Source organism: Mus musculus, chromosome 7 (genome assembly GCF_000001635.26).
Source record: "Mus musculus strain C57BL/6J chromosome 7, GRCm38.p6 C57BL/6J".
Lineage (NCBI taxonomy): Eukaryota > Metazoa > Chordata > Mammalia > Rodentia > Muridae > Mus > Mus musculus.
The window spans coordinates 45,374,639-45,396,540 of record NC_000073.6 but is presented as its reverse complement, the minus strand read 5'-3'; the positions used below and the strand labels follow the sequence as shown (position 1 = coordinate 45,396,540).

The window sequence follows — 21,902 nt, the reverse complement described above, 5'->3', positions numbered from 1 at the left end:
CAAAACAGATTTATCTTTTTCTCTCAACAATATGAGCTCCAGGAAGAAGAGATGACTTTTTTTTAAAGATTTATTCATTTATTATATGTAAGTACACTGTAGCTGTCCTCAGATACTCCAGAAGAGGGCATCAGATTTCGTTATGGATGGTTGTGAGCCACCATGTGGTTGCTGGCATTTGAACTCGGGACCTTCGGAAGAGCAGTCGGCGCTCTTAACCACTGAGCCAAAGAGATGACTATTTTATCATGAGCCAAACGGTGGCTAGCACATACAAAAATTTTGGGAAAGAGTTCTCTCTCTCTCTCTCTTTTTCCTCCCTGTGACAGGGTTTCTCTTTATAGCCCTGGCTGTCCGGGAACTCACTCTGTAGACCAGGCTGGCCTCGAACTCAGAAATCCGCCTGCCTCTGCCTCCTAAGTGCTGGGATAAAAGGCGTGCACAACCGCTACCCGGGCAAGAGTTTCCTGTCAAATCCAACGTAAACGCAAAGACCCTGTTCATGCAGGCACTTTTTGACAGGCTGCGGAAGGATATGCGACGTGGTGCATCACTTAGACGCATGCGCACAAGGTCCGGGAAGTGTAAGGAGAAAGGGCGGACCTTCCATAAGTGTCTCGCGGTCATAGGCGGTTAGCTAGAGCGCGAGGCTGAGACCGACCTAGGTCCGATCACGCATGCGCAGTACGACAGCCGGGCCGCGGATGTTTAGCCATTTCAGAATGAGTACAGTTTTGGCGCATGCGCAGTGCCCCTGGTAAGGCCTGGACTGCTGTGAGGGTGTCGTTTGACTCGTACGGCGCATGCGCATTGCGAAAGGCGGAGGGATTCGAGTCGTCTCCACTCCCAGTTCTGGTCGCGAGCTGAGGCCGCGCGGGTTGTGAGGAGAGGTCTGGTTTGCGCGCGCTGCGCGGACCACCGAAGCTACCTGACGCGGGCGCCGCCGAAGTGGAAGTCGGAGCGGGAGTTTTTGTTTGTGAAGGGCGGCCGCGAGGCCTGAGGCTAACGTCAGGCTGAGGAGAGCGCCGCGCGGTGAGTGAGTGGGTGAATGAGAGGCCTTAACGGGGAGTGGGGCCGCTACCCACAAGCCCTTGCGGGGTTCCCGAACCCTTTCCCCGCTGCTGTGGCCCGTTTCCCGGGTTAGTGCCTTTGACTTCTCCCTCTGCGTCCCCCATCCTTTACCCAGAGTTCTCTGGGCACTCCAGCCTTCTTTCCCTCAGGATCCCCCTCCCCCAATCTCCTGCGGTCCCCTACCCACAGGCCCTTGCGGTTTGTGTGTTGCCTTTTTTTCTCGCCTTTTTTTTTTTTTTTTTTTTTGGTCGCATCCTGGACCTCTACCCATAATTCCTTTCGTCTCTCGGCTCCTAGATATTTTACGCAGAGGCCCCTGGCTTCCTGGATATTATCCTTATGGCCTCCCTTGAAATCCCTACTTCATAATCTTAAAGGTATGAAGCGAGCAACCTCTAGAGCGCGAGGCTTCGACCTGGGTCCCACACCTCCTACTCCTTTTCCCCTTTGTTTTCTGTTACCAGCCTTAAGTTTTTCAGCTCTTACCAAGAGCTTTTCTTCAAGCAGATGTTGGTCACTCCCTTGACCAGGATAGCAGCATCCGTCTCCAAATCTCACACCTGTTTGTTTGTTTGTTTGTTTGTTTTGGGTGAAGGGGGCCTAAAAGAAAGCAGTGCTAAGTAAAGTATGCTAACATAACGTTTCTGGTCTTAGATTTGGCAAGATGACACAGTTTCTGCCTCCCAACCTTCTGGCCCTTTTTGCACCCCGAGATCCCATCCCATACCTGCCACCCCTGGAAAAGCTGCCACATGAAAAACACCATAACCAACCTTACTGTGGCATTGCACCATACATCCGAGAGTTTGAGGTGAGCATGTTGGGAGGGAGGGTTTAGCTCTGGATGGGGCAGGCTACCCTGAGGCATTCGGCTTCAAAACAGTTTTAGTTGTGTGGTTCACACATGTGGCTTTTACGTTTTCTGATCATGTTTTGTGCTTTTGTGTGCATTTTAATTTTTTTAATTATACTTTTGTATATGTGGGTGTATGTGCAAATCTGTGAATGTCGGAGGACAGCTTGAAAGAGGCCATTCTCTCCATCTTGTGGGTCCAAGAGATGAAGCCTAGGTTGTCAGGCGTGGCTGCAAGAGCCTTAGCCTGCAGAACCATAGTGCTAACCTCTTTTCGTTGAGTTTTGAGATACGGTTTTGCTGTGTAGCTTAGATCTTATGGCAGTCCTTTCTCAGTCATGTAAATGCTGCATGTAATGGGTGTGTGCTTCCAGGAGCGGCTCATTTCCTTGTAGGGTTAAGAATATCTTTTGTATGGATGTGGTAGTCCCTAGCCCAAGTGATTGGCCAAATTGGTTACATTGGCAATTGTGTCTCCACCCTGACTCCTAAGTCCCCAGACAGGGTTTCTCTGTGTAGCCCTGGCTGTTCTGGAACTCACTCTGTAGACCAGGCTGGCCTCAAACTCAAGAGATCTGCTTGCCTTTGCCTCTCCAGGGTTAGGTGATCCACCTCTGTCGATTTTGTTTTGTTTGTGGGTTGTTGTTGTTTTGACTCTTTGGCTGGGGGGTGGGGGGAATACATTCTTTCATGGTCTTGTAGATTTCTCCTTGTCACTAAGGCTAAACTTGAACTCTTGATGCTTACTGTACTCAAAGAGTTAGAATTATAAGTATCTGCCACTAACCCAGAAAACATAATGTTTAACGCATTGGTTAGGTTGGCCTTTAGCAAGAGGTAGCAGTAAGATGAAACCAGTAGAGAGCTGAGTCACAGAATTTATGTTAAAGGGTTTGGAATAAGGCAGTAAATATCAATGCTTGTCAATGTAGTTACTGTTTTTTTGTCTTTAAGAGGACAAGGTTGCGTAGACAATATGATTTAGCAGTAAAAGGTGATTGCTGCCAAGAAATCCGAGTTCTGTTCCTAGAATCCACAATATGGAAGGAGAGGGTATGCTCTAGCATGCTGTCCTCTGATCTCTATGTGCACAGTGATACGCACATACATCCTTAGCTAAATAAACAAACAGATAAATAAATAATGTAAAAGTAAGGTTATTTTTAGAAGAGGATAGTGTTTACTAGTGCTGAACACTATAGCATCTTGCAGTGCTCACAGCTGGGAGCTAGGGGTTTGGCTCTACTTGCTGAGTACATATGACTTAATCTGAGTCACTTGAGCTTCTTGGAGTCAGTTCTTTTATGCAGAAAGTTTGTCATGCCCACCTTCAGAGCAAACCTAAGGAATACTGCCATATAACCACAAGTCTTAGGAGGAACATTCTGATATTGAGTAGGAAAAGCAGAATTTACTAGATAACAGAAAGGTGATTCTTTAGTAATATTTGTCTGCCTACCTTGGTAAACCTCTACTTGAGAAATGTTATTATACAATAAATATTTAATTTAATGGATATAGCTCAGGGGTACCCTTTTTGCAGGTCATGTGCCAATTAGCATTTAATGATAGCCTGGAGAGGTATCATTTTATGACTTGCTATGTCTTTGCAGATTGTCTTGCTTTGGAGGTCTGCCCTGTCCACCATTATTTCAGGCATATTTCTAGCTTTTGGCTGTCTGTAAATCATATTTGGAACTGTGGAAAGTGACAGGATTCTTGGCTATGGAAGGAACTATGCAGCTTTGGTATTATATTTTACAGCTATGACATCTACATCATGTCAAATGGCTATAGGCATTTAGACTGATGTTCTTTTTTTTTTTTTTACCCTGTCCTGAGCTTGCTCTGTAGACCAGGCTGGACTCCCATTCAGAGATCAGCCTGCCAGTTCTCTCAAGTGCTGGTAAAGGTGTGTGCTACCATTGCCCAGAAATTGATGCTTTTGGTAAATACAAAGAAATTGTTTCTGTTTATTTTTTTTTTAAAGACCTTCAAAAATCAGACAGGTTTGTTTGTTTGTTGGTTTTTTAAAAATTATGCGTAGTAGACATAAAGTTACTTGGACTGGGCAGAAGTTTCTGAACACTGGAGGTGTCTCTGTGACTATGCCGCAGGTGTGCGGCAGCCTGGTCAGCATTGGTCCTTGGAGTATACCCAATCTGGACCACTCCTCCCCTTTATAGGGAACTTCTGGCATTTGTGTTGGGAAGGTGTATGAGAGAGTCTTTGTTGTGGTACGCCTTGCTATTCCATCAGCATTCCTTCCCTGTCACCTTTCTTGTTTCTAGGACCCTCGAGATGCTCCTCCTCCAACAAGAGCAGAAACCCGGGAAGAACGCATGGAGAGAAAGGTATGCTGTTTTTACCTCTGAGTCTTTTGGGTTGGCTTGTTGTATTTTTTTAGCTACTTTTTTCCAGATGGTCCCTGAAATGAAGATACTTCTGGGTACACTTACTTTACTTCTTTTTTCTACTGGCAGAGACGGGAAAAAATTGAACGGCGACAGCAGGAAGTGGAGACAGAGCTGAAAATGTGTAAGGTTCTCCCTCCTAGCAATCTTCCCCTTCAGTCTCATTTTCATCCTCTTCCCAGGTCACTTGTGGGGCTCTTCTCTTGGGAGCTTGAGAAGCAGAGTTGGGGTCACTTTCCTAGCAACCACTTGCACTGCACTTGGATTGGCCTTTGTGGGTTGTCCTGGTGATTTGTATTTTGATGTTAATTCTTTTTCCCCTACAAGCAATTGATCTCTTGTGAACCTTCTCCCCAGCTTTAACTAGTCAGTAAAGGCTAGAGCCTGTGATTGGGCAGTTGAGGAGAAAGGTGGGATGGGAGGTCTTTGACGGTGGGGGCAGGTAGAGAGGAAAAGAGGACGAGGACTGAAGAAGAGGAGGAAGCTATGATGGAGCAGAGCCATATATTGCCAGTAGTGAGGGGTCTTAAACCTGGGGAACAAGTTAGTGTAGTGTTAGGTCTGCCTGATCTAGGCTTATAGCTTATAATTATAAGAACTGGATTGTATACCAGCTTATTGGGGTCAGAAATTATAACAACACCAGGGTTTCCTTTTTACATTTTTTTTAAGATTTATTTATTTATTTATTTATTATATGTAAGTACACTGTAGCTGTCTTCAGACACTCCAGAAGAGGGCATCAGATTTCGTTACGGATGGTTGTGAGCCACCATGTGGTTGCTGGGATTTGAACTCTGGACCTTCAGAAGAGCAGTCGGCGCTCTTAACCACTGAGCCATCTCTCCAGCCCCCATTTCTTTCTTTAAAAAAAAAAAGATTTATTTATTTTATGTATACAGGTACACTGTATCTGTCTTCACACACCCCAGAAGAGTGTGTCAGAACTCATTACGGATGGTTGTGAGCCACCATGTGGTTACTGGGATTTGAACTCAAGACCTTCGGAAGAGCATTCAGTACTCTTACCTGTTGAACCATCTCTCCAGCCCCCCTTTTTACATTTCTTGTATGTTTTATTAATTTTTCTTATATATGTATGAGAGTATTAGAAAAGGGCATAGAATTCCCTGTAACTGCAGTTGGACAGTTATGACTTGTTTTGCAGCAGCTGGGAATCAAACTCCAGCCTTCTGGAAGAGCAACCAGTGCTCTTAACTGTTGAGCCATCTTGCCATCTCCAGTTGGTTTAGGCTTTTAACATGTGGGAGACTTTTAAAAGACCATATTCCACTGTGTTTTCAGGTAAGGTATGAGGTGATCTGGCTGGTTGGTCCTGACTGTTTCCCTAGTTCTCTGATCTTGGAATTGGAGATGCTACACCCTCCAGATATGGAGGATTTAAGTAGTACTTGGTAATCAGACTCACAAAAGTATCAGATCTTGGTAGGTAGAAGACTCATCAGAGGATGAGGTTTATCTCCATCTATTGTCTGTAGCCTTGTTGAATCATTCTTTTCTAAACTGTATTTTAGAACTTAGAGATTTTCTCAAGAGTACTTAGTGCACACGATAAGATAATGCACGAAGCTCTAGCTCTTGTACTGTACTGAGTCTGTGTGTTTTCTCAGATATCTCATACTCCCATATTCAAACCATCAAAGCACCTCTCCTAATTTCTATGGGATTTTGTCTTCCCTAAGACATGGCTTTTCAGATGTGCAAGGTGTTTCCATATGTTGTTACTCAGTTTGTCTTTTGCACCTGAGCTAGGGTTCTCTAAAGGAACAGCACTGATAGAAATGGTGTGTGTGTCTGTGTCTGTCTGTCTTACAGGCTGTGGTCTGGCTAGTCAAACAATGACTTTTTTCAACAGGAAGGCTAAGAATTTGTTAATTGTAAAGTCTATGTTGGAATCCTGAAGAAGTAGGCTCTAATACCAGTGAAAGAATGCCTCAGCATCAGGGTGGATACGCCTGGCAGGAGACTCGGGGTGGGCAGGCAGGCAGGTAGAAAGCTTCCTTCATTCATGGTTTTGTGAAGGTTGCCAACAAAAAGTATGACCCAGATTTAAGTTGGGTTTTCTTACCTCAAATGATTAAATTCAGAAGTCCTCAAAGGCATGTCCGGCTTCTGGGTTTTAGTTGATTCCAGATTAATGAAAGTTGTCAACTAAGATTAGCCATCCCAATACCATTTATTTTTTCCGCCCAGCTTGTCACAAAGACTTGTCCCTGTTACTTGCTAAATGTCATAAAGCAAGAAGTTTCATGTCCAGGGCCCTCTTAGCTTAGACAGTGCTTTAGTATTGTGTCTGTCTTGTTCACTTGTCTCCCCAGCCCAAATTTTCTTAAGGAGCTTTCTAAAGACAAGTACTCATTTCTCCCTCCTACCCTCAGCATAATGCTAGTCTCGTTCTGCTGATCCAGGTGTGCCTTGCACCAGTTGAAGAAAGTGGGAGAAACCTTATCTTAAACAAAAAGGGGTAGCAGAAGGGGACTCATCAACCAAGCAAAACATTGAGTTTGATTGGATTGGAGTTTAAATGTGTGGTGTATTTAAGTATCATTCTGATAAAGCCCCAGTTGAGGGATTGTAGATGAAGTTAGAAATTAGTCATTAACGATGGTATTGTGGTTTCAATTTATTGAAATGTATTGAAGATCAACATAGCAAGCTCTGAGATGTGACTGAAATTCCCAAGTTAGATTGGGGAATGTAGAGATCAACCAAGTTAGGCCCCATGTTGGTAATTGAAGCAGGTTCATTGTACTGTCCAAAATAGAACAGAGGATGGATCACGTGCAGTAGGGTATCTGTCTGTGCTCACTGACTGTAGAAGCTTGCTGTCCCCTGTCAAAAGACCGCTTCTATTAAAGGAGAATCCCTTTGCTGAGCACTTGAAGTCCTTCATGTTATGAACTCCTGGTGACTTCTGTGTGCAGCAGGAATGATTATTCCTGTTTGCAAAATGAAAAACAAGTAGGCTTGCCTTGTCGAGTTGTAGAGTATCTTATAAAAAGGGGAAGTTTTGAGATTTCGTGCCAACTAACGGGAAGCCTAGTGAAGTTTTCTAGCTTTGAGGCTTCCTGTGTCTAGTTCTGTGTTAGGGTCCTGACAAGCGAGTCCTAAGTTCAACCTTGACACACATGCACACTTAGGCACTGACTGTAAAGAGAAAGGAAAAGGGGACCCTAGGATTGAACCCTGCCTCGGGACAGTTAGTGGGACAACTCCTGGGATGAGGTCGGCAATGTTGAGGGGCATCTCTTGAGTAGAGGTGCAGTTGAAAGTCTTAATGTCTTGAAGAGCTCTCTTCTGTCACTGTATTAACAGCCATGCCCTTATGATAGAAAGGACCACCATCATGGCTGATTCTTTGGATCTAGTTTGCCTGTTGGTAGTAAAGTCACAACTGATAACTGAAGAAACCTGCAAAATATCAATGCCTGTGATGTGTCCATATGATAAGCAATCTGTAACAAGGACCATTTGACTAGACTGCTTAAGTATAGGCATTGCTTTGGCTGCCAATGGGAGGCAGAAAAAATAGTCCTACTTTCTGGCTCAAAGACCCTAGGCATGCCTGATATTCTTCTAAATTGCTATGATCTTGAGAAAGGCCAAGATCTTTATTTTACTTTTTTAAAGATTTATTTATGTACACTAGAAGAGGGCATCTAGATTCCATTACAGGTGGTTGTGAACCACTATGTAGTTGCTGGGCATTGAACTCAGGACCTCTGGAAGAGCAGCTAACTGCTGAGCCATCTCTTTAGCTTCCCCTGTGTGCCCCTCCCCCCTTATTTTAAAATTTTCAGCATTGCATTCTGTAGTTCAGGCTGTCCTCAAAATCTTAGCATTCGCCTTTTTCCCACTTAAACTTTTTCTATCTCTTCTATGATCTCTTTTATTTGACACTTGCAGCTATATTCTAAGGATTAAATGAATGAGAGAGCCAGGACAGCTAATAAGATGGTCACAGAATGTGTAGCACTGGGGTATAGCTTCCAGTAACCCCACACCCCATTAGGATTGCTTAATAGATTCTTGGTCTTTTTCTGAAGACTTAATACTTGGTGTCCAAACGGAACAGGGTTTTGATAGTTCTCTGTACCAGTTGATCTTGGTCATTTGCTTTTAGCACTAGCCCAGGGTCCCTGCTTTAGACTATAGGGTATGGAAGAGAAAATGTATCCTTAACTGTCTTCCTTCCTTTTTGAGACAGGGTTTCACTATGTAGGCCAAGCTGAGTTCTGCCCCCTTAGTACATAGGCCATCACACCCCACCTATCCTAGACTCTGGTTCCTAGTCTGAGGTCTGAGACTGTTTGCTATCAGGCTTCTCCCTGTGCTTTGGTTTCAGTCAGTTTGCCACAAGCTAGCTCAAGTCATCCCTCCAGAGAGATTGCATGAATTCAGTTACTGCTCAGTTCACCTTGCACTGCATATGGCTAGCCAAAGTATATAGTTCTAAAGTGGCTTTTAGGTTTGTCACAGCCATCGGTTTGACGTCATTTTTATCAGAGCAGCCTGTTGTCGTCATCTGTCAATCAATCTAGAAAAAGCCATTGAACTTTAGTGAAACCAGACCTGAAACATGTACTCACGCTTACTAAGTCACTGAGCTTTTCTGGGGTGGGGGTGGGGCACTAGGTTCCATCTTCATGTATTCAGTCTCTTCCCATCACTCTTCTACCCAAAATTGTGAGCACTGTCTACTTTAAAGATTTTCTTCTCCTTGTACAGGGGACCCTCACAATGATCCCAATGCTCAGGGCGATGCCTTCAAGACTCTGTTCGTGGCTAGAGTGGTGAGTACTCAGTTCCTGTCCTGAGTGGTTCAAGGGCTTTAGAACAGTGTGCTTCTCATATAACTCCGCTTTATGTCTTGTAGAACTATGACACAACAGAATCTAAGCTTCGGAGAGAGTTTGAGGTGTATGGACCCATCAAAAGAGTAAGTGTGTCCAGCTGGAGAGTTGAGTTGGGGGAACTTGGAGGAGGGAACAGTAGCCTAAGGAGAGAAAGAATGCTGGGTCCCCATCCCAGGGGAAGGTCACATCTGGGCCTGGGTTTAATTTATTTCCTTTATTAGTATAGCTTTAATGTCAGAAGTAGCATTGGAAATGGTGAGTCCTTGTGGATTTAAAGCGTGGGTTTGCAAGGTTCAGCTTGCTGTAAGTTGGTATGTGTGCAGTCAGTCAGGCCCACTAAGGTTAGGTTGTGTTTGGGTACTTGGTCAGTTGGTTGATTTTTTTTTTTTTTTTTTTTTTTGGTTTTTTGAGACAGGGTTTCTCTGTATAGCCCTGGCAGTCCTGGAACTCACTTTGTAGACCAGGTTGGCCTCGAACTCAGAAATCCGCCTGCCTCTGCCTCCCAAGTGCTGGGATTAAAGGCATGCACCACCACTGCCCGGCGATTTTTTTTTTTTTTTTTTAAATAATTTGTATTTGTCTAAAACTTAATGCAAATTATTGCCCAAGACCTCCTAAATTAGTTATTTCTTTCTATTCTGCCCCCAGGATTAGGGCTTAAGCCCAGGGTAGATGTATATATGCTAAGCAAGCACTTTACCTATATCCCCAGTTCTTCTATTATTGCTGCATTATAGATTTAAAGATTCTTTGTTTTATGTATGTGAGTGTCCTTTGCCTGCGTGCATCTAAGTGTATTAATACACTGGTGCCTGGTGCACAAGGAATCCAGAGTAGATTGCTAAATTGCCTGGAACGGGTTACACAGGATTGATTGTAAGCTACCATGTGGGTGAGGGGAAGCAAGCCCATGCCCACTTCAAGAGTATCAAATGCTCTTAACCACTGACCTATTTCTTTAGAAGTCTGTTTTAAATTAAAGGTTTCTTTTATGTTCCTGACAGCCTGTGTATATGTGTAGTCACATGAGTGCAGTGTCCTTGGAGCCCAGAAGGGGGCATTGGATCCCCTGGATCTGGAATTACACATGACTGAGCTGCCATGTAGATGTTAGGAACCGAACTTGGGTCCTCTGCACTGCCTTATTGATTACATTGGGAAGGAGGATAGGATTGTCCTGTGTGGAGCAATCTGTAAAGCGGATTTTCTTCCTGGGTATGATCCTAGAGATCAAACTTGGCCATTTCACTGCCTCTTATCTTTTAGGATTGTCCCACATAGTCCAGGCTGGCCTTGAGTTCATCATAGAGAGGATGGCCTTAAATTTTGATGTTTTGATGTTTTAGGGATTGAATACAGGGCTTCATGCATGTTGGGTTATTATTCTACCAACTAAGCCACATTCCCCAGCCCCTTCACAGATTTTTTTTCCCCCATTTATTTAAGACAGGGACTGACTAGTCCAAATAGGCCTCTTTTTTTCTTTCCTTTTTTCCTTTTTTTTTTTTTTTTTTTTTTTTTTTTGGGTTTAAGATTTACTTGTGTGTGTGTACCAAGTGCACACAGTGTCCTCCCTCCGCCTGGAGCTGTAGTTCTGTATAGACTGTTGTTCAGCCGTCCTGTGGATGGTACAAATGGAACTAGGATTTCAGCAAGAACGGCAGGTGCTCTGAGGAGCCATTTATCCAGTTCCTCCCAGTTTTACTTTGAAATGTGTTGCTGAGTTCTCCAAACTGGCCTTGAACTTACTGATAGTTAAGGAAACTGGTTAGTTTTCATGTAATCTGCTATGTGGCCCTGAGTCTGAGGTACTTGCTTCTGACCCTTTGCTGGAGACATGCTGCCAGGATACACATTCCTTTAATCCCAGCACTCAGGAGCTTAGAGGCAGGTGCAGCTCTTTTGAGTTCTAGGCCAGCTTGGTCTACATCCAAGTTCAGAATAACCAAGGTTAGTAAAATCTGTCTCCAACGGGGGTTGGGGATGTTGGGGAGCAGTCTCGAGCTATGGAACACAGGAGAAACAGAAGGGAACTAGGAAAAGACACTAATGGTTATCCAGTACCAAATGGTCAGCCCTGAAAACATATGTGCAGGTGTTCGTGGACCGAGCAAGTTGTATTTAGGGATGCACAGTCACACATCTGTACCAGCAATTAAAAATTAGAAAGAAGCAATGAATTTGAAAGAACATGAGAGGGTTTGGAGGGAGAAAATAAAGTAATTATAATCTCAAGAAATTATTTAAGATAGGAAATACTGGACAGAATAAAAGAAATAAAAGAAAACATGCTAACTTTAAATATGGTGGCTCATAGCTGTAATCCTCGCCCTGGAGAGACTGAGTCAGTAACATTTGTATAAGGTTAAGACTAGCCAGGGCCACAGACAGGTTTGTACAAAAAAGCAAGAAAGATAGTTGCTGAGCAAAGTTTTGGCATAAAACTTAACTGCTCTGTGTCTTATTTTTCTCTGCTGGGAGACAAAGTAAGACCTGGCGCTCGTGACGGACACAAGCCTGGGGCGAGACATTGGCTGGGCTGTCTGACCTTTTCCTGAATCCTGGGTCTCAGGAAATGTTGCCTCCCACTCCCCAAAGCCCAGTGGAACCTGGCTCTGTCATATCAGCTTGGAATCTCAGTTGGCTTTTGAAGAGTTCAGGTTGTAGAGTTAAAGTCCTAGGGTTCCTGAGCAAGCTTAAGACCATGTCCATCCAAGTGTGGGCAGATAGTGATGTGCATAGAAGGCCAGTCATTCCTCCGTAGCCCAAGCAAATAGTGTTATCTCCCAGAAGTCTTACTGTTATGCTCTACCTCCCGTGTCCCAGCATTTCTTTGTGAATCCCGTTTCTCAGTGCTTAAGCCTCTATGTCCCTGACATATGGAGAGAGGGCTCAGAAGCTTCATCCTGACCTTACATGGCCTATTTGGTCACAGGCTCCCTCATCCCTGTTCTGTCCTACAGAGGCTCTTAAGTGCACTGGCTCCTCTTAGTCTCCTTGCCTTGCCATATATTGGGCTTTGCTTGCACACGGCAGACAGGCTCTGCACGTGGGCTATCCGCAGTGGCCCTTTATTCTGTTTACCTTGTTCATTCTTCACACCTGGCTTGCTTTGGGTGCACTTAATGCCTGTCTGCCTTGTAGCCTCCTGGGGATATCCACCATCAGAATGCTCAGTTTCCATAGAGCTGTATCCACAGCCTTCTCCATCCTAGCCTGCTTTATAGGATGCTGGGTCTCCCACATGTTGCCTCTGTGCCCCTCTGGTTTCCACTGGACTCTGACTTTTACTAGAGTGAGAGTGAGTCCCTTGGGACGTTTGAAGGATAACTTTGTTAATGGTGTCCCCCAGTCCAAGGCCTGTGTTATAAGTTATGTGACAGGGTGGGTGGGGCAGCCCTGTAACTTGTGGAGCTGACTGCCTCCTGCCTGCCCTGCAGATCCACATGGTATACAGTAAACGCTCTGGAAAACCCCGTGGTTATGCCTTCATCGAGTATGAGCATGAACGAGACATGCACTGTGAGTACTGTGCCTCTGCCCTTCCTTCTGACCCTCTACCTCTGCTGCCCGGCCTCACCCCCGACGTCTGTTCCCTCCCCTGCCATACCTGACTTTAGAATTGTCTCTTCTCCCTCTGTTTCTGATATATCTTTTTTTTATATATTTATATATGTGTTTTTTAAAAATCAAAAACAAATCCCCCACAACGTGTGTGTGAGCCCAGGGAGGTAAGTGTCACACGTTGAACCTCAGGGGCCAGGAGAGCACTGGGTAGGGTATGGGGCCAGCTGGAGGTGGGGGGAGGGGTCGGATTTGGGGGAGCTTCTCCCCATTAGGCCCCCACTGGAGGTGGGGGCCACTAGGTTGGAGTGAGCTGGCCTTTGAACCAGCCCTCTCTTCCCCCCAGTAGAACTGGGCTGGGCCACCCGACCCTCCACCTCCCCACTCCAACCTCCACCCAGTCCTCATCAAGCAGTGAAATGGTGGGCATGTTTAGCACCCACCCCCACAGCTACAAAGCCCCATTGAGGCTATGCGGCGGCGTCCATTTGGGTAGGGCTGGGTGGGTGGGGGTGGGCAGGGCTGCGGCGTGTCCAGGGGCCGCCGTATTAATTGACTGTTCTTATTGTCACTGCAGCCACCACGCAGCTGGCTTGCAGCTGATGCTTACGCTCCCCTTACAACACCTCAGTGTATGGTTGGTATAAGGGTTTGTATCATGGGTAAGATCACAGCACCGCACACCAGCCCAGCTTAGCCAGGCAGCTTAGGAACAGTGAGGCTTCCCTTCCCACCCTAGTCACCTTTCAGTATCCCTTCACCCACAGCCCTCTCCTCATTTGGGTGCCCTTTGCCCCTCTTGCCCCCATCCACATGCTCTCTGGTAATCTCGCTGATCCCAAGGGGAAGGGTGGACCTCGATGGGAAAGGCATTTGCCTCCATCTATAGTCGGGCTCCACCCAGCCTCTGACACCTGGGTCATATTGGCAACCCTAAAGCTGGGGTGTCCTGGGACCAGGGCTCTATGTGGAGCCCTTCAGCCCAACCCTCCCTGCCCTATGACTTCTGTGGAGTTGTCACCATAGTGGTCTTGGAAAGTCTCTGGTTTCTAGCTTGGGGTATTGTGTCCCTCCTGTCTTCCTTGGTGTGGTGGGAGTCTCCTTAGAAGGCAGCTGTGATGTCCAGTGCCTGAGCTCCCCAAAGTGCATGGATTGGGGTTCAGGGTATGGGAGGGGTGGAGCAGGCTTTAAAACAACTAAAGGTGTGGTAGTTTTTACTAAATCTGCACAGAGGTGGAAGAGAGGGAAAGAGAGAGAGAGAAGCCTAGAATGACACAATTACATGGTCTTGCTGTTTTCTGGGTTGGACCTCTCCCGGGGTTTGGGATGGGGAACCTGAGCAGGGTTCCTGTATTGACTGACCCTCTCAAGCTGTTCTGGGGTTAGGGGCCGATCGGCCCCTCCTGGAGCATGGGGAGCATTCTTTTGGATCCCAGGTGTATCCCCTGTGTACTGGCCTCAGGCCTGTTGCCACTAGTGGGAGGGCATATGGATCCAGGTGGAAAGCCTGACCCCAGGACTGAGTGCTGGGCCTGTACCTAGTGGAGCGTAACTGAGGCAGTGGTGAGCAGTAGGTGCTTTTGAGGCCTTGAGGCCCACTGTTTAGGTTGGGCAGGATAGATAGATCCAGGTCTCCCAGCCCGGGCGCAAACATTCCTCTGACATTCAGAGGCTCCCTTTTTTCCTTCATCCACTTGTCTCTAGATGATGTGGGAAATGTAGTGTCTCCCTCTCAGGGTTCCCTGTAGCTTTAGTTGCCCCTGTGGTGGTGGGTGTGGGGTTGTGTGAGTGTTCAGGTAAGCTTGGGGTCTCCAGGTAAGCAGTCCCGTGTCCCAACCCCCACCCCACCCCCGGGAAGCCCGCCTCCTCGCCAGGCCCCCAGGAGTTGCCGGCCCCCCCCATCCCGCTCGGTTTGGACACCCGCAAGGCCGGCATCGGTAAATGGCACCTTTTTCTCTTCCTCTGGTTGTTATTGGGGGGGAGTGGGCAGGGGTGGGGCAGGGTATTGTGGTTGGTGAGCACAGCCCCTTAGGCCAGGGCTGGGACCTGGACAGGGACTTTTTGGCCTTCTTAACAGCCCTGCCTGATCACAGGCCTGGGCTCTGGGCCTTCCCACTATGTCTTATGCTCCTCAACTTCCCTGAGGGTTCAGGCAGGGCTGCATGCCCTGCTGGCCATTGACCTCGGCTTGGAGGACAGAGCTGGCCAGGCTAGGTGGTGGCAGGGTCAGTCGGCTCAGGTAAGGCAGGGATTTTGAGTAGCACGGTACATGTCCCTTTGAGTCCAGCCAGGGTCCTTGGAGGTCCCTGGGGAGCTCAGCACCCACCTATATCCCTGCCAGTTCCTGAAGGTCTTTCCACTCCTGTTCATTTCTGTTCTGATGTCTCTTTCCTCACACTGACCTCCCCTATAAAAACACACAGAAAAACAAAAACAAAAAAACAAAAAAATAATCTGGTGTGGTCTGGATGTGGTGGGGCCCAGTGGGCCTCCTGCCTCAGCATGGTGTCTAGGGTGCATGCCTGGGTGTGGAGGAGCCTAGCCAGCCTCCTGCCCAGCATGGTGTCTAGGGTGCATGCCTGGGTGTGGAGGAGCCCTCCCCACAGCAGAGGCCAGCATTCAGCTAACCTCCAGTTTCTTTGCAGCAATTTGGCCGCCCTGGCAGGAGGGGGCTGCTCCATCATGTGAAAGCTGGGGGAGGCCAGAGTAAATGTTTTACCCCCCCAATAGCACTTGGGGGTGCCAAAAAGGAATCAAGCACCGGATGGAGCAGGCCCTTCAGGGTGGGGAGAGGGCGGTCTGGCTGTTGGTTGCCTGGCTGACTGGTGGGAGTGTGAGTGTATGTGTGCAGATGGGGTTTGAGGGGCAGGGATGCTGTTGTATGGAGCCTTGTCTGACTAGAGGACCTTCTGGGGAATTCCCCCTCCCCCACATCTGTTGCAGCCGCTTACAAGCACGCAGATGGCAAGAAGATAGATGGCAGGAGGGTCCTCGTGGATGTGGAGAGGGGCCGGACTGTGAAGGGCTGGAGGCCCCGGCGCCTAGGTGAGTGCAGTATTCCTTCTGGGTGCCTGGGCCTGTGATTAGAGATTATTCTTCCTTCAGTCTCCCCAACCCATACGCCTGTTCCTCTCCATTTCCAGCTTGTCTTCTCATCATCTTCATGGCTTTGGACACTGGTGCACACAGACACCTACACATGAGCACCCAAGCATACCCTGGTCTTTCCTGCATGAGTGATTGACCAGCAGCAGTTCTTGTGCAGTGTGGGTAACTTCAGCACTGACCTCAGCCACCTTATGCCCATATACTTGGTATCATGGGCTGGGTTGGAGGGTATCACTGGCTCTAGCTTTGCTCTTGCTCTCACTGAGTGGCTTCTTCATTCACTCTCTAGCTGAGTCACCAGCCCAATTCCTGGCTTCACATCTGAAGCAAGAAAGCAGCAGCCTGTGCTCTGACCTTGCATCTGACCCTCCTGGCCTTTCTGGTGGTTGTGGGCTGTCTCCATGGGGGTTGTTGTGGCAAGTCTTGAAATATATCTGAGGGTCTTAAAGCATAAGGAATAGAGGTGCCTACTGATGCCAGGCTCTTGTTTCAGTCCCATGATTGTGATATCATCAATAGATCCTCACCAAGACCTTGAGACTGGACTTGGAGAGTTTGCTGCTCACTCTGTCAACAGGTGTCACTCTCTAAGCTATTTGCTGATGCCTCAAATTAGGCCCTGGCTGGGTTTAGGTCTTTTGTGTGAGTAGCTTCACTCTGTCTTAGGCAGTATTGCCTGGCTCTGCTTTCACCTGTGCACCTGTGCAGAGGTGACCTACCATCCCAACCCCCAGGGACCTCCAAGTCTTTTATTTATTTATTTATTTATTTATTTATTTTAAAGATTTATTTATTGTTATATGTAAGTACACTGTAGCTGACTTCAGACACTCCAGAAGAGGGCGTCAGATCTCATTACAGATGGTTGTGAGCCACCATGTGGTTGCTGGGATTTGAACTCAGGACTTTCGGAAGAGCAGTCAATGTTCTTAACCACTGAGCCATCTCTCCAGCCCCTTTTTTCTTTTTTAAAAAAGGTGGATCCTTTAGGCTGACTGCTGTGCTGAATGAAGTCTCAGAAACAAGACAGTTGTTGTGGTTACAGATTTGTTGATATTAATATAGTAAGGTATGAGCCCGCTTCACTCCCATGGACAGACACTTAGCCTAGGTGAGACTTTGGGCAGCATTTTTGCCCATGTGCATAAAGGTATTTGTTACTATTTGTGTGAGGATCTGAGATATGGTCTTAACTGTGAAGCCCAGGGTAGCCTCAGGCTCTTGGTGATCCTCCTGCCTCAACCTTTAATGAACAAGATGTTTGTTTTCTCTCAGTTTCTGAAGTTTCAGACTGAGTTAACTATTTCTGTTGCTTTTAGACTTGTGACAGTTAGATATGAAGAGTGATGGAGGGACGGAGTCTACTTAGGGTGCAGGAAGTGAGTGTTTATTTTGAAAACTGTTGACATTGTAGCTGTCTTTGGCCACTTTGTGGGTTCTTTTTTCAACCCTATTCTTCCACCCTTTCATCTCTGTAATACATAAGAGAGGAGGGGGAAAAGAATAGAGAGGAGTGGAAAGAGACCCCTGAATACAATCGGATTGAAAAGGAGACTACCTGCAGATTAGGGGCATTGAGTTCCTTGGGGCAAGTTTGATCTTCACCATTAGGATATGTAATTTCTTCTTGTTGTCTCTTATTTGTACCTGACTACTTAAGAAACCAACAACCTACCCTCTTGTACAATCCAGGATGCGTATACCCTCTGAAAAGTTCTCAGAATTCCAAATGCCACACAATCACAGTAACTATCCGCAGCTGGCAAAACCATGCCTCTTATAGGCATGAAGCAAACCCGCTGATTCAAAGCAGTCCCATATGCCCACACCTGGGATGAAAACAAAAACATGTTCTTATAATATTTCTGTGGGTTTTTTTGGTTTTTTCGAGATAGGGTTTCTCTATGTAGCCTGGCTGTCCTGGAACTCACTCTGTAGACCAGGCTGGCCTCAGAAATCTGCCTGCCTCTGCCTCCCGAGTGCTGGGATTAAAGGCGTGCGCCACCACTGCGCAGCTGTTTCCTGTTTTTTTTGTTTGTTTGTTTTGTTTTGTTTTTTTTAAGCAACCCAAATTACAGAACTCTTACTATAGACATTTTCTTGTATTGATAATGGCCTAGCTCATTGTTAGACTGTGATCCAGCAGCTGGAAGTCTGGGTCCTGCTTTGCAGTAGTCCAACCTGTTATCTATACCTAGTTTAACAGCCTAGCATGTGGCTGACCTCTTCGCTTTGCCTGTGCTCCTGTGTGAAACACAGCCCCACCTCACTAAACCTTCAGGTGGATGGTGCAGGAAACCACCACAGGCAGATGGGATTCTGAGACATGACCCTCCTTGCCAAGTCACTGGGGCAAGTGGCTCATTAGTAGATCCCTGTCTGAAAGATAAGACTGTCACCTGCTCCCTTGTGCTATTGGTTGGGTGAAAATCACCTTTATAGACCACGTATTGAATCTGCAAGTTTGAAGTATTCGTGGCACATCAGAATCTGGGGAGGTGTGGTAGTGCTTTCTTTGAACAGTTGGGGAGGTACTGATGGCCTCTAACAGTTCGTTGGAGCGTGCTATAGTGTGATGAGCAGGGCAGGGTCTGAGTTGGTGCTTTGAGACTGACAGGGAAGTAGAAGGTACAGAGACAAGGAAGGTGAGCTCACTCCTCAGAAGGTAAATGTTACATGGCTAAGGTGGGGAGCACGAGGCAGCTGAGAAGGCTGGAAATGTAGTGTACCCTGGGAATCTAGGTGTGGCAGGTGTTCCAACTTCTGGGTTTGTTTTGTTTCGTCTCACCACGTAGTGGCTGACCTGAAGCTCACTGTGGGCCAGGCTGCCTCTGCTCCAAAGTATGAGATTAAAGGGGTACAATCCCAAACCTAGCTTCTTTCAGCTTTTCTATGAGTTCACACTTTGGACTTTATGCTCAAAGTACAAATTGGTAGTGGACTAGCCTAAATAAAACCTCAAGCCTCAGGTAAGATGGACAGCTTGGGAGTCAAGAAGGTTCTTGTTGGGGTGTCCTCAGCTCTAGCACTTTGTAAAAGTCTTGTGGATAACATGGCTATCCTACAACCAGTGGACATGGAAGTGATTGGCAGGAGATTATGCCCCATGGCAGTTAGTAGGGGTGCTTGTTTTTTTGTCAGCTGCATAGGCCCCTTTAAGATTTTCCCCTTTGTACTGTTTCCACTGACCTTGTGTTCCTTTGCCCGTAGGAGGTGGCCTTGGTGGTACCAGAAGAGGTGGGGCAGATGTGAATATCAGGCATTCGGGCCGAGATGACACTTCCCGATATGATGAGAGGTAAGATTGGGCATCTGGTTTCTTGGGATAGGGCAGTCACAAGGGGTGCCCTGCCACACAGTGCTAACCTCATATAGGCCGGGCCCCTCCCCGCTTCCACACAGAGACCGGGACCGGGACCGCGAGCGGGAGCGCAGAGAAAGAAGCCGAGAACGAGACAAGGAGAGAGAAAGGAGACGCTCCCGCTCTCGGGACCGGAGGAGGCGCTCCCGGAGTCGAGACAAGGATGAGCGGCGACGGTCCAGGGAGCGTAGCAAGGACAAGGACCGAGACCGAAAGCGACGAAGCAGTCGGAGCCGGGAGCGAGCACGCAGGGAACGGGAGCGAAAAGAGGAGCTTCGAGGTGGAGGAGGTGGTGGCGGTGGTGGCAGTGGTGGTGGTGGCGGCGGCGACATGGCTGAACCCTCTGAAGCTGGTGATGGAGCTCCTGATGATGGGCCTCCTGGAGAGCTTGGCCCTGAAGGCCCTGATGGCCCAGAGGAGAAGGGCCGGGATCGAGACCGGGAGAGGCGACGTAGTCACCGGAGTGAGAGGGAACGTCGTCGGGACCGAGACCGTGATCGGGATCGAGAGCACAAGCGTGGGGAGCGGGGCAGTGAGCGGGGCAGGGATGAGGCCCGGGGTGGGGGTGGCAGCGGTCAGGACAATGGGCTGGAAGGGCTAGGTAGTGATGGTCGAGACATGTACATGGAGGCAGAGGGTGGTGATGGGTACATGGCCCCAGAGAATGGATATCTGATGGAGGCAGCGCCCGAATGAAGAGGCCTGTAGTGGACATGCTCCTAATCTTGCTGTCTGCCTTCCTAGCCTTTTCCACCTTGGCTTGCCTCTGAGGGTAGATTTTTTTTTTTAATCCGGTCCCTTGGATTTAAAAATAAAATTAATTTTCTGTTGATAGTGGGCATGTGATGTCTTACTGCACTTGCTGTCTTTCCAAAAGGCCACTTCCTACTGCTCAACTCCCTTTGGTATACTGCACGTGTTATAACCTGAAGTAGAGGCTGTTCTCCCAGGCACTGTAGCTGCTTTACAAGTGAGAGGGAAGCCCTGGCTCTCATAACAGGCTGCATCTTTAAGTGAGAGAACAGCAGGCAAAGAGGCAGGATGCCAGCCATCAGCAGTTGGTACCCACACATTTCTGGATGGAAGGCAGCTGGGAGAGCTTTGAGTATGGTGGGCCCTGAGGAAGCTGGGGCCAGCCTGGCACAGTCCTGAAGAAAGGCTGAAGGTAGTCCCATTGAGGGCTGAATGATAGTACTCCAATCTGCTGCTTAAGGCTTATAAGTCTTTACATATAACCAAGGACAGATACCACCAGAGAGCTGAGAAGCATCTACATCATGAGAGCACAGATAGCTGGTCCTGAAAGGGAACTTCACTCATTCCTGTGTTTGCCACATTTGCAGGTAGGCTTATGGTTTTACTAAGAGCATCTTGCTGTAGAAATCTTGGGGCAATGAAAACTTGTGACAGGCATTAGAGACAGGAATTGATGTTTAACATTGCCTTCATGTGCCACATTTGACATCTGTCTCAAACTGCTAGTGTCATTTGGATAGATTTTAAGAGGTAGGACTGGGAGGAAATAGCTCATTAGGGGATGGTTATGGGGTGGGGTTGTGCTGTTTCTTCTCATCCTGTGATGAGAAGCAATGCCACAGGTTCCTGCTAAGTATATGGGGCCAAGTAGCTATGGACTTAACCCTCAGAAATGATGAATGAGGATGAAGCTATCCTTAAGCTGTCAAATGTATGCCAAGTATATAGTCTTTTCTGAGGAGATAATTTTAAAAAGGTCTGTGGAATACAGACTGGAAACTAATAAACCAACTGGCCAAGTCTTGCTTAGTAAACAGATTCATTGGGATTTCTTTCTTTTGGGGGGATGGGGGAGCTGTTTTTGTTTATTTGATTGTTTTGGTTTGTTTTGGGTTTTGGTGACAGTTTCTCTCTGTGGCCCTCGATGTCCTGGAACCCATTTAGACAGGCTGGCCTTGATTTTGTGCAGGTAGTGACTCAGTTGAAGATCTAGTGACCCTTCTTCAGGGAATATCAATCCTGTGTTTCTTCCCCTCCCAATTAGAACCATCATACTGTTTGCCTTCAAGATGTGTACTTTTCTCTCTCTCTCACTATATATATATATATATATATATATATATATATATATAGAGAGAGAGAGAGAGAGAGAGAGAGAGAGAGTACCCTGTGCTCTTCAGACATTCCAGAAGAGGGTATAGGATCCCATTACAGGTGGTTGTGAGCCACCATGTGGTTGCTGGGAATTGAACTCAGGACCTCTGCAAGAGCAGTCAGTGCTCTTTTAACAGCCGAGTCATCTCTCCAATCCACTTATCATTCTTATTAGTGAGAAATAGCCACTGTATTCACATCCTTGAAAAAATTACAAACCGTTGAGGCCTGTCCCTACCCCTGAGCTGCTCTGTGTGGTCATGAGAGCACCAAGAACCACATTAGGATGAATAGTGGTGAGATCTAAGCAACCACACTATTTTGGGGGGGGCGCCTCCCACCCACTTCCGGGGTGGCCACTAGGAGACAGACCAGGCTAGGAAGATAAAAAACAGGATGTAGGCCATCAGTATTCAGCATCTATTCAAAAGTTACTAGTCATGCTAGGAAGGTGACTTGTGGGATACAAGGAGAACAGTACATAAAAGATTCAGGGCCAGCCGGGCGTGGTGGCGCTCGCCTTT

At 47.2% G+C, this 21,902-nt stretch overlaps 1 protein-coding gene across 8 annotated transcripts; it reads left to right on the top strand.

The window, feature by feature from the left end:
- The first annotated feature begins 798 nt into the window (after positions 1-798).
- Positions 799-20,087, top strand: Snrnp70 (small nuclear ribonucleoprotein 70 (U1)). Of its 8 annotated transcripts, none has more exons than NR_126538.1 (11): positions 799-1,032; positions 1,726-1,882; positions 4,216-4,278; positions 4,408-4,462; positions 9,088-9,152; positions 9,236-9,298; positions 12,656-12,737; positions 13,357-14,716; positions 15,723-15,824; positions 19,098-19,185; positions 19,263-20,087. NR_126538.1 is itself a non-coding variant. In XM_006540732.3 (11 exons), exons 3-11 carry the CDS (start codon positions 1,736-1,738, stop codon positions 19,942-19,944), a joined length of 1,347 nt encoding a protein of 448 aa, XP_006540795.1. In that variant the 5' UTR covers positions 802-1,032; positions 1,369-1,448; positions 1,726-1,735; the 3' UTR covers positions 19,945-20,087. The 8 variants fall into 8 exon arrangements, 3 of the variants coding, with proteins under 3 accessions (NP_033250.3, XP_006540795.1, XP_011249133.1); XR_003946426.1 differs by adding an exon at positions 1,369-1,448 and having other exon boundaries at positions 802-1,032; positions 13,357-15,824; XR_003946425.1 differs by lacking the exon at positions 13,357-14,716 and adding an exon at positions 15,923-16,045 and having other exon boundaries at positions 802-1,032; positions 19,263-20,085.
- The last annotated feature ends 1,815 nt before the right edge of the window (positions 20,088-21,902 follow it).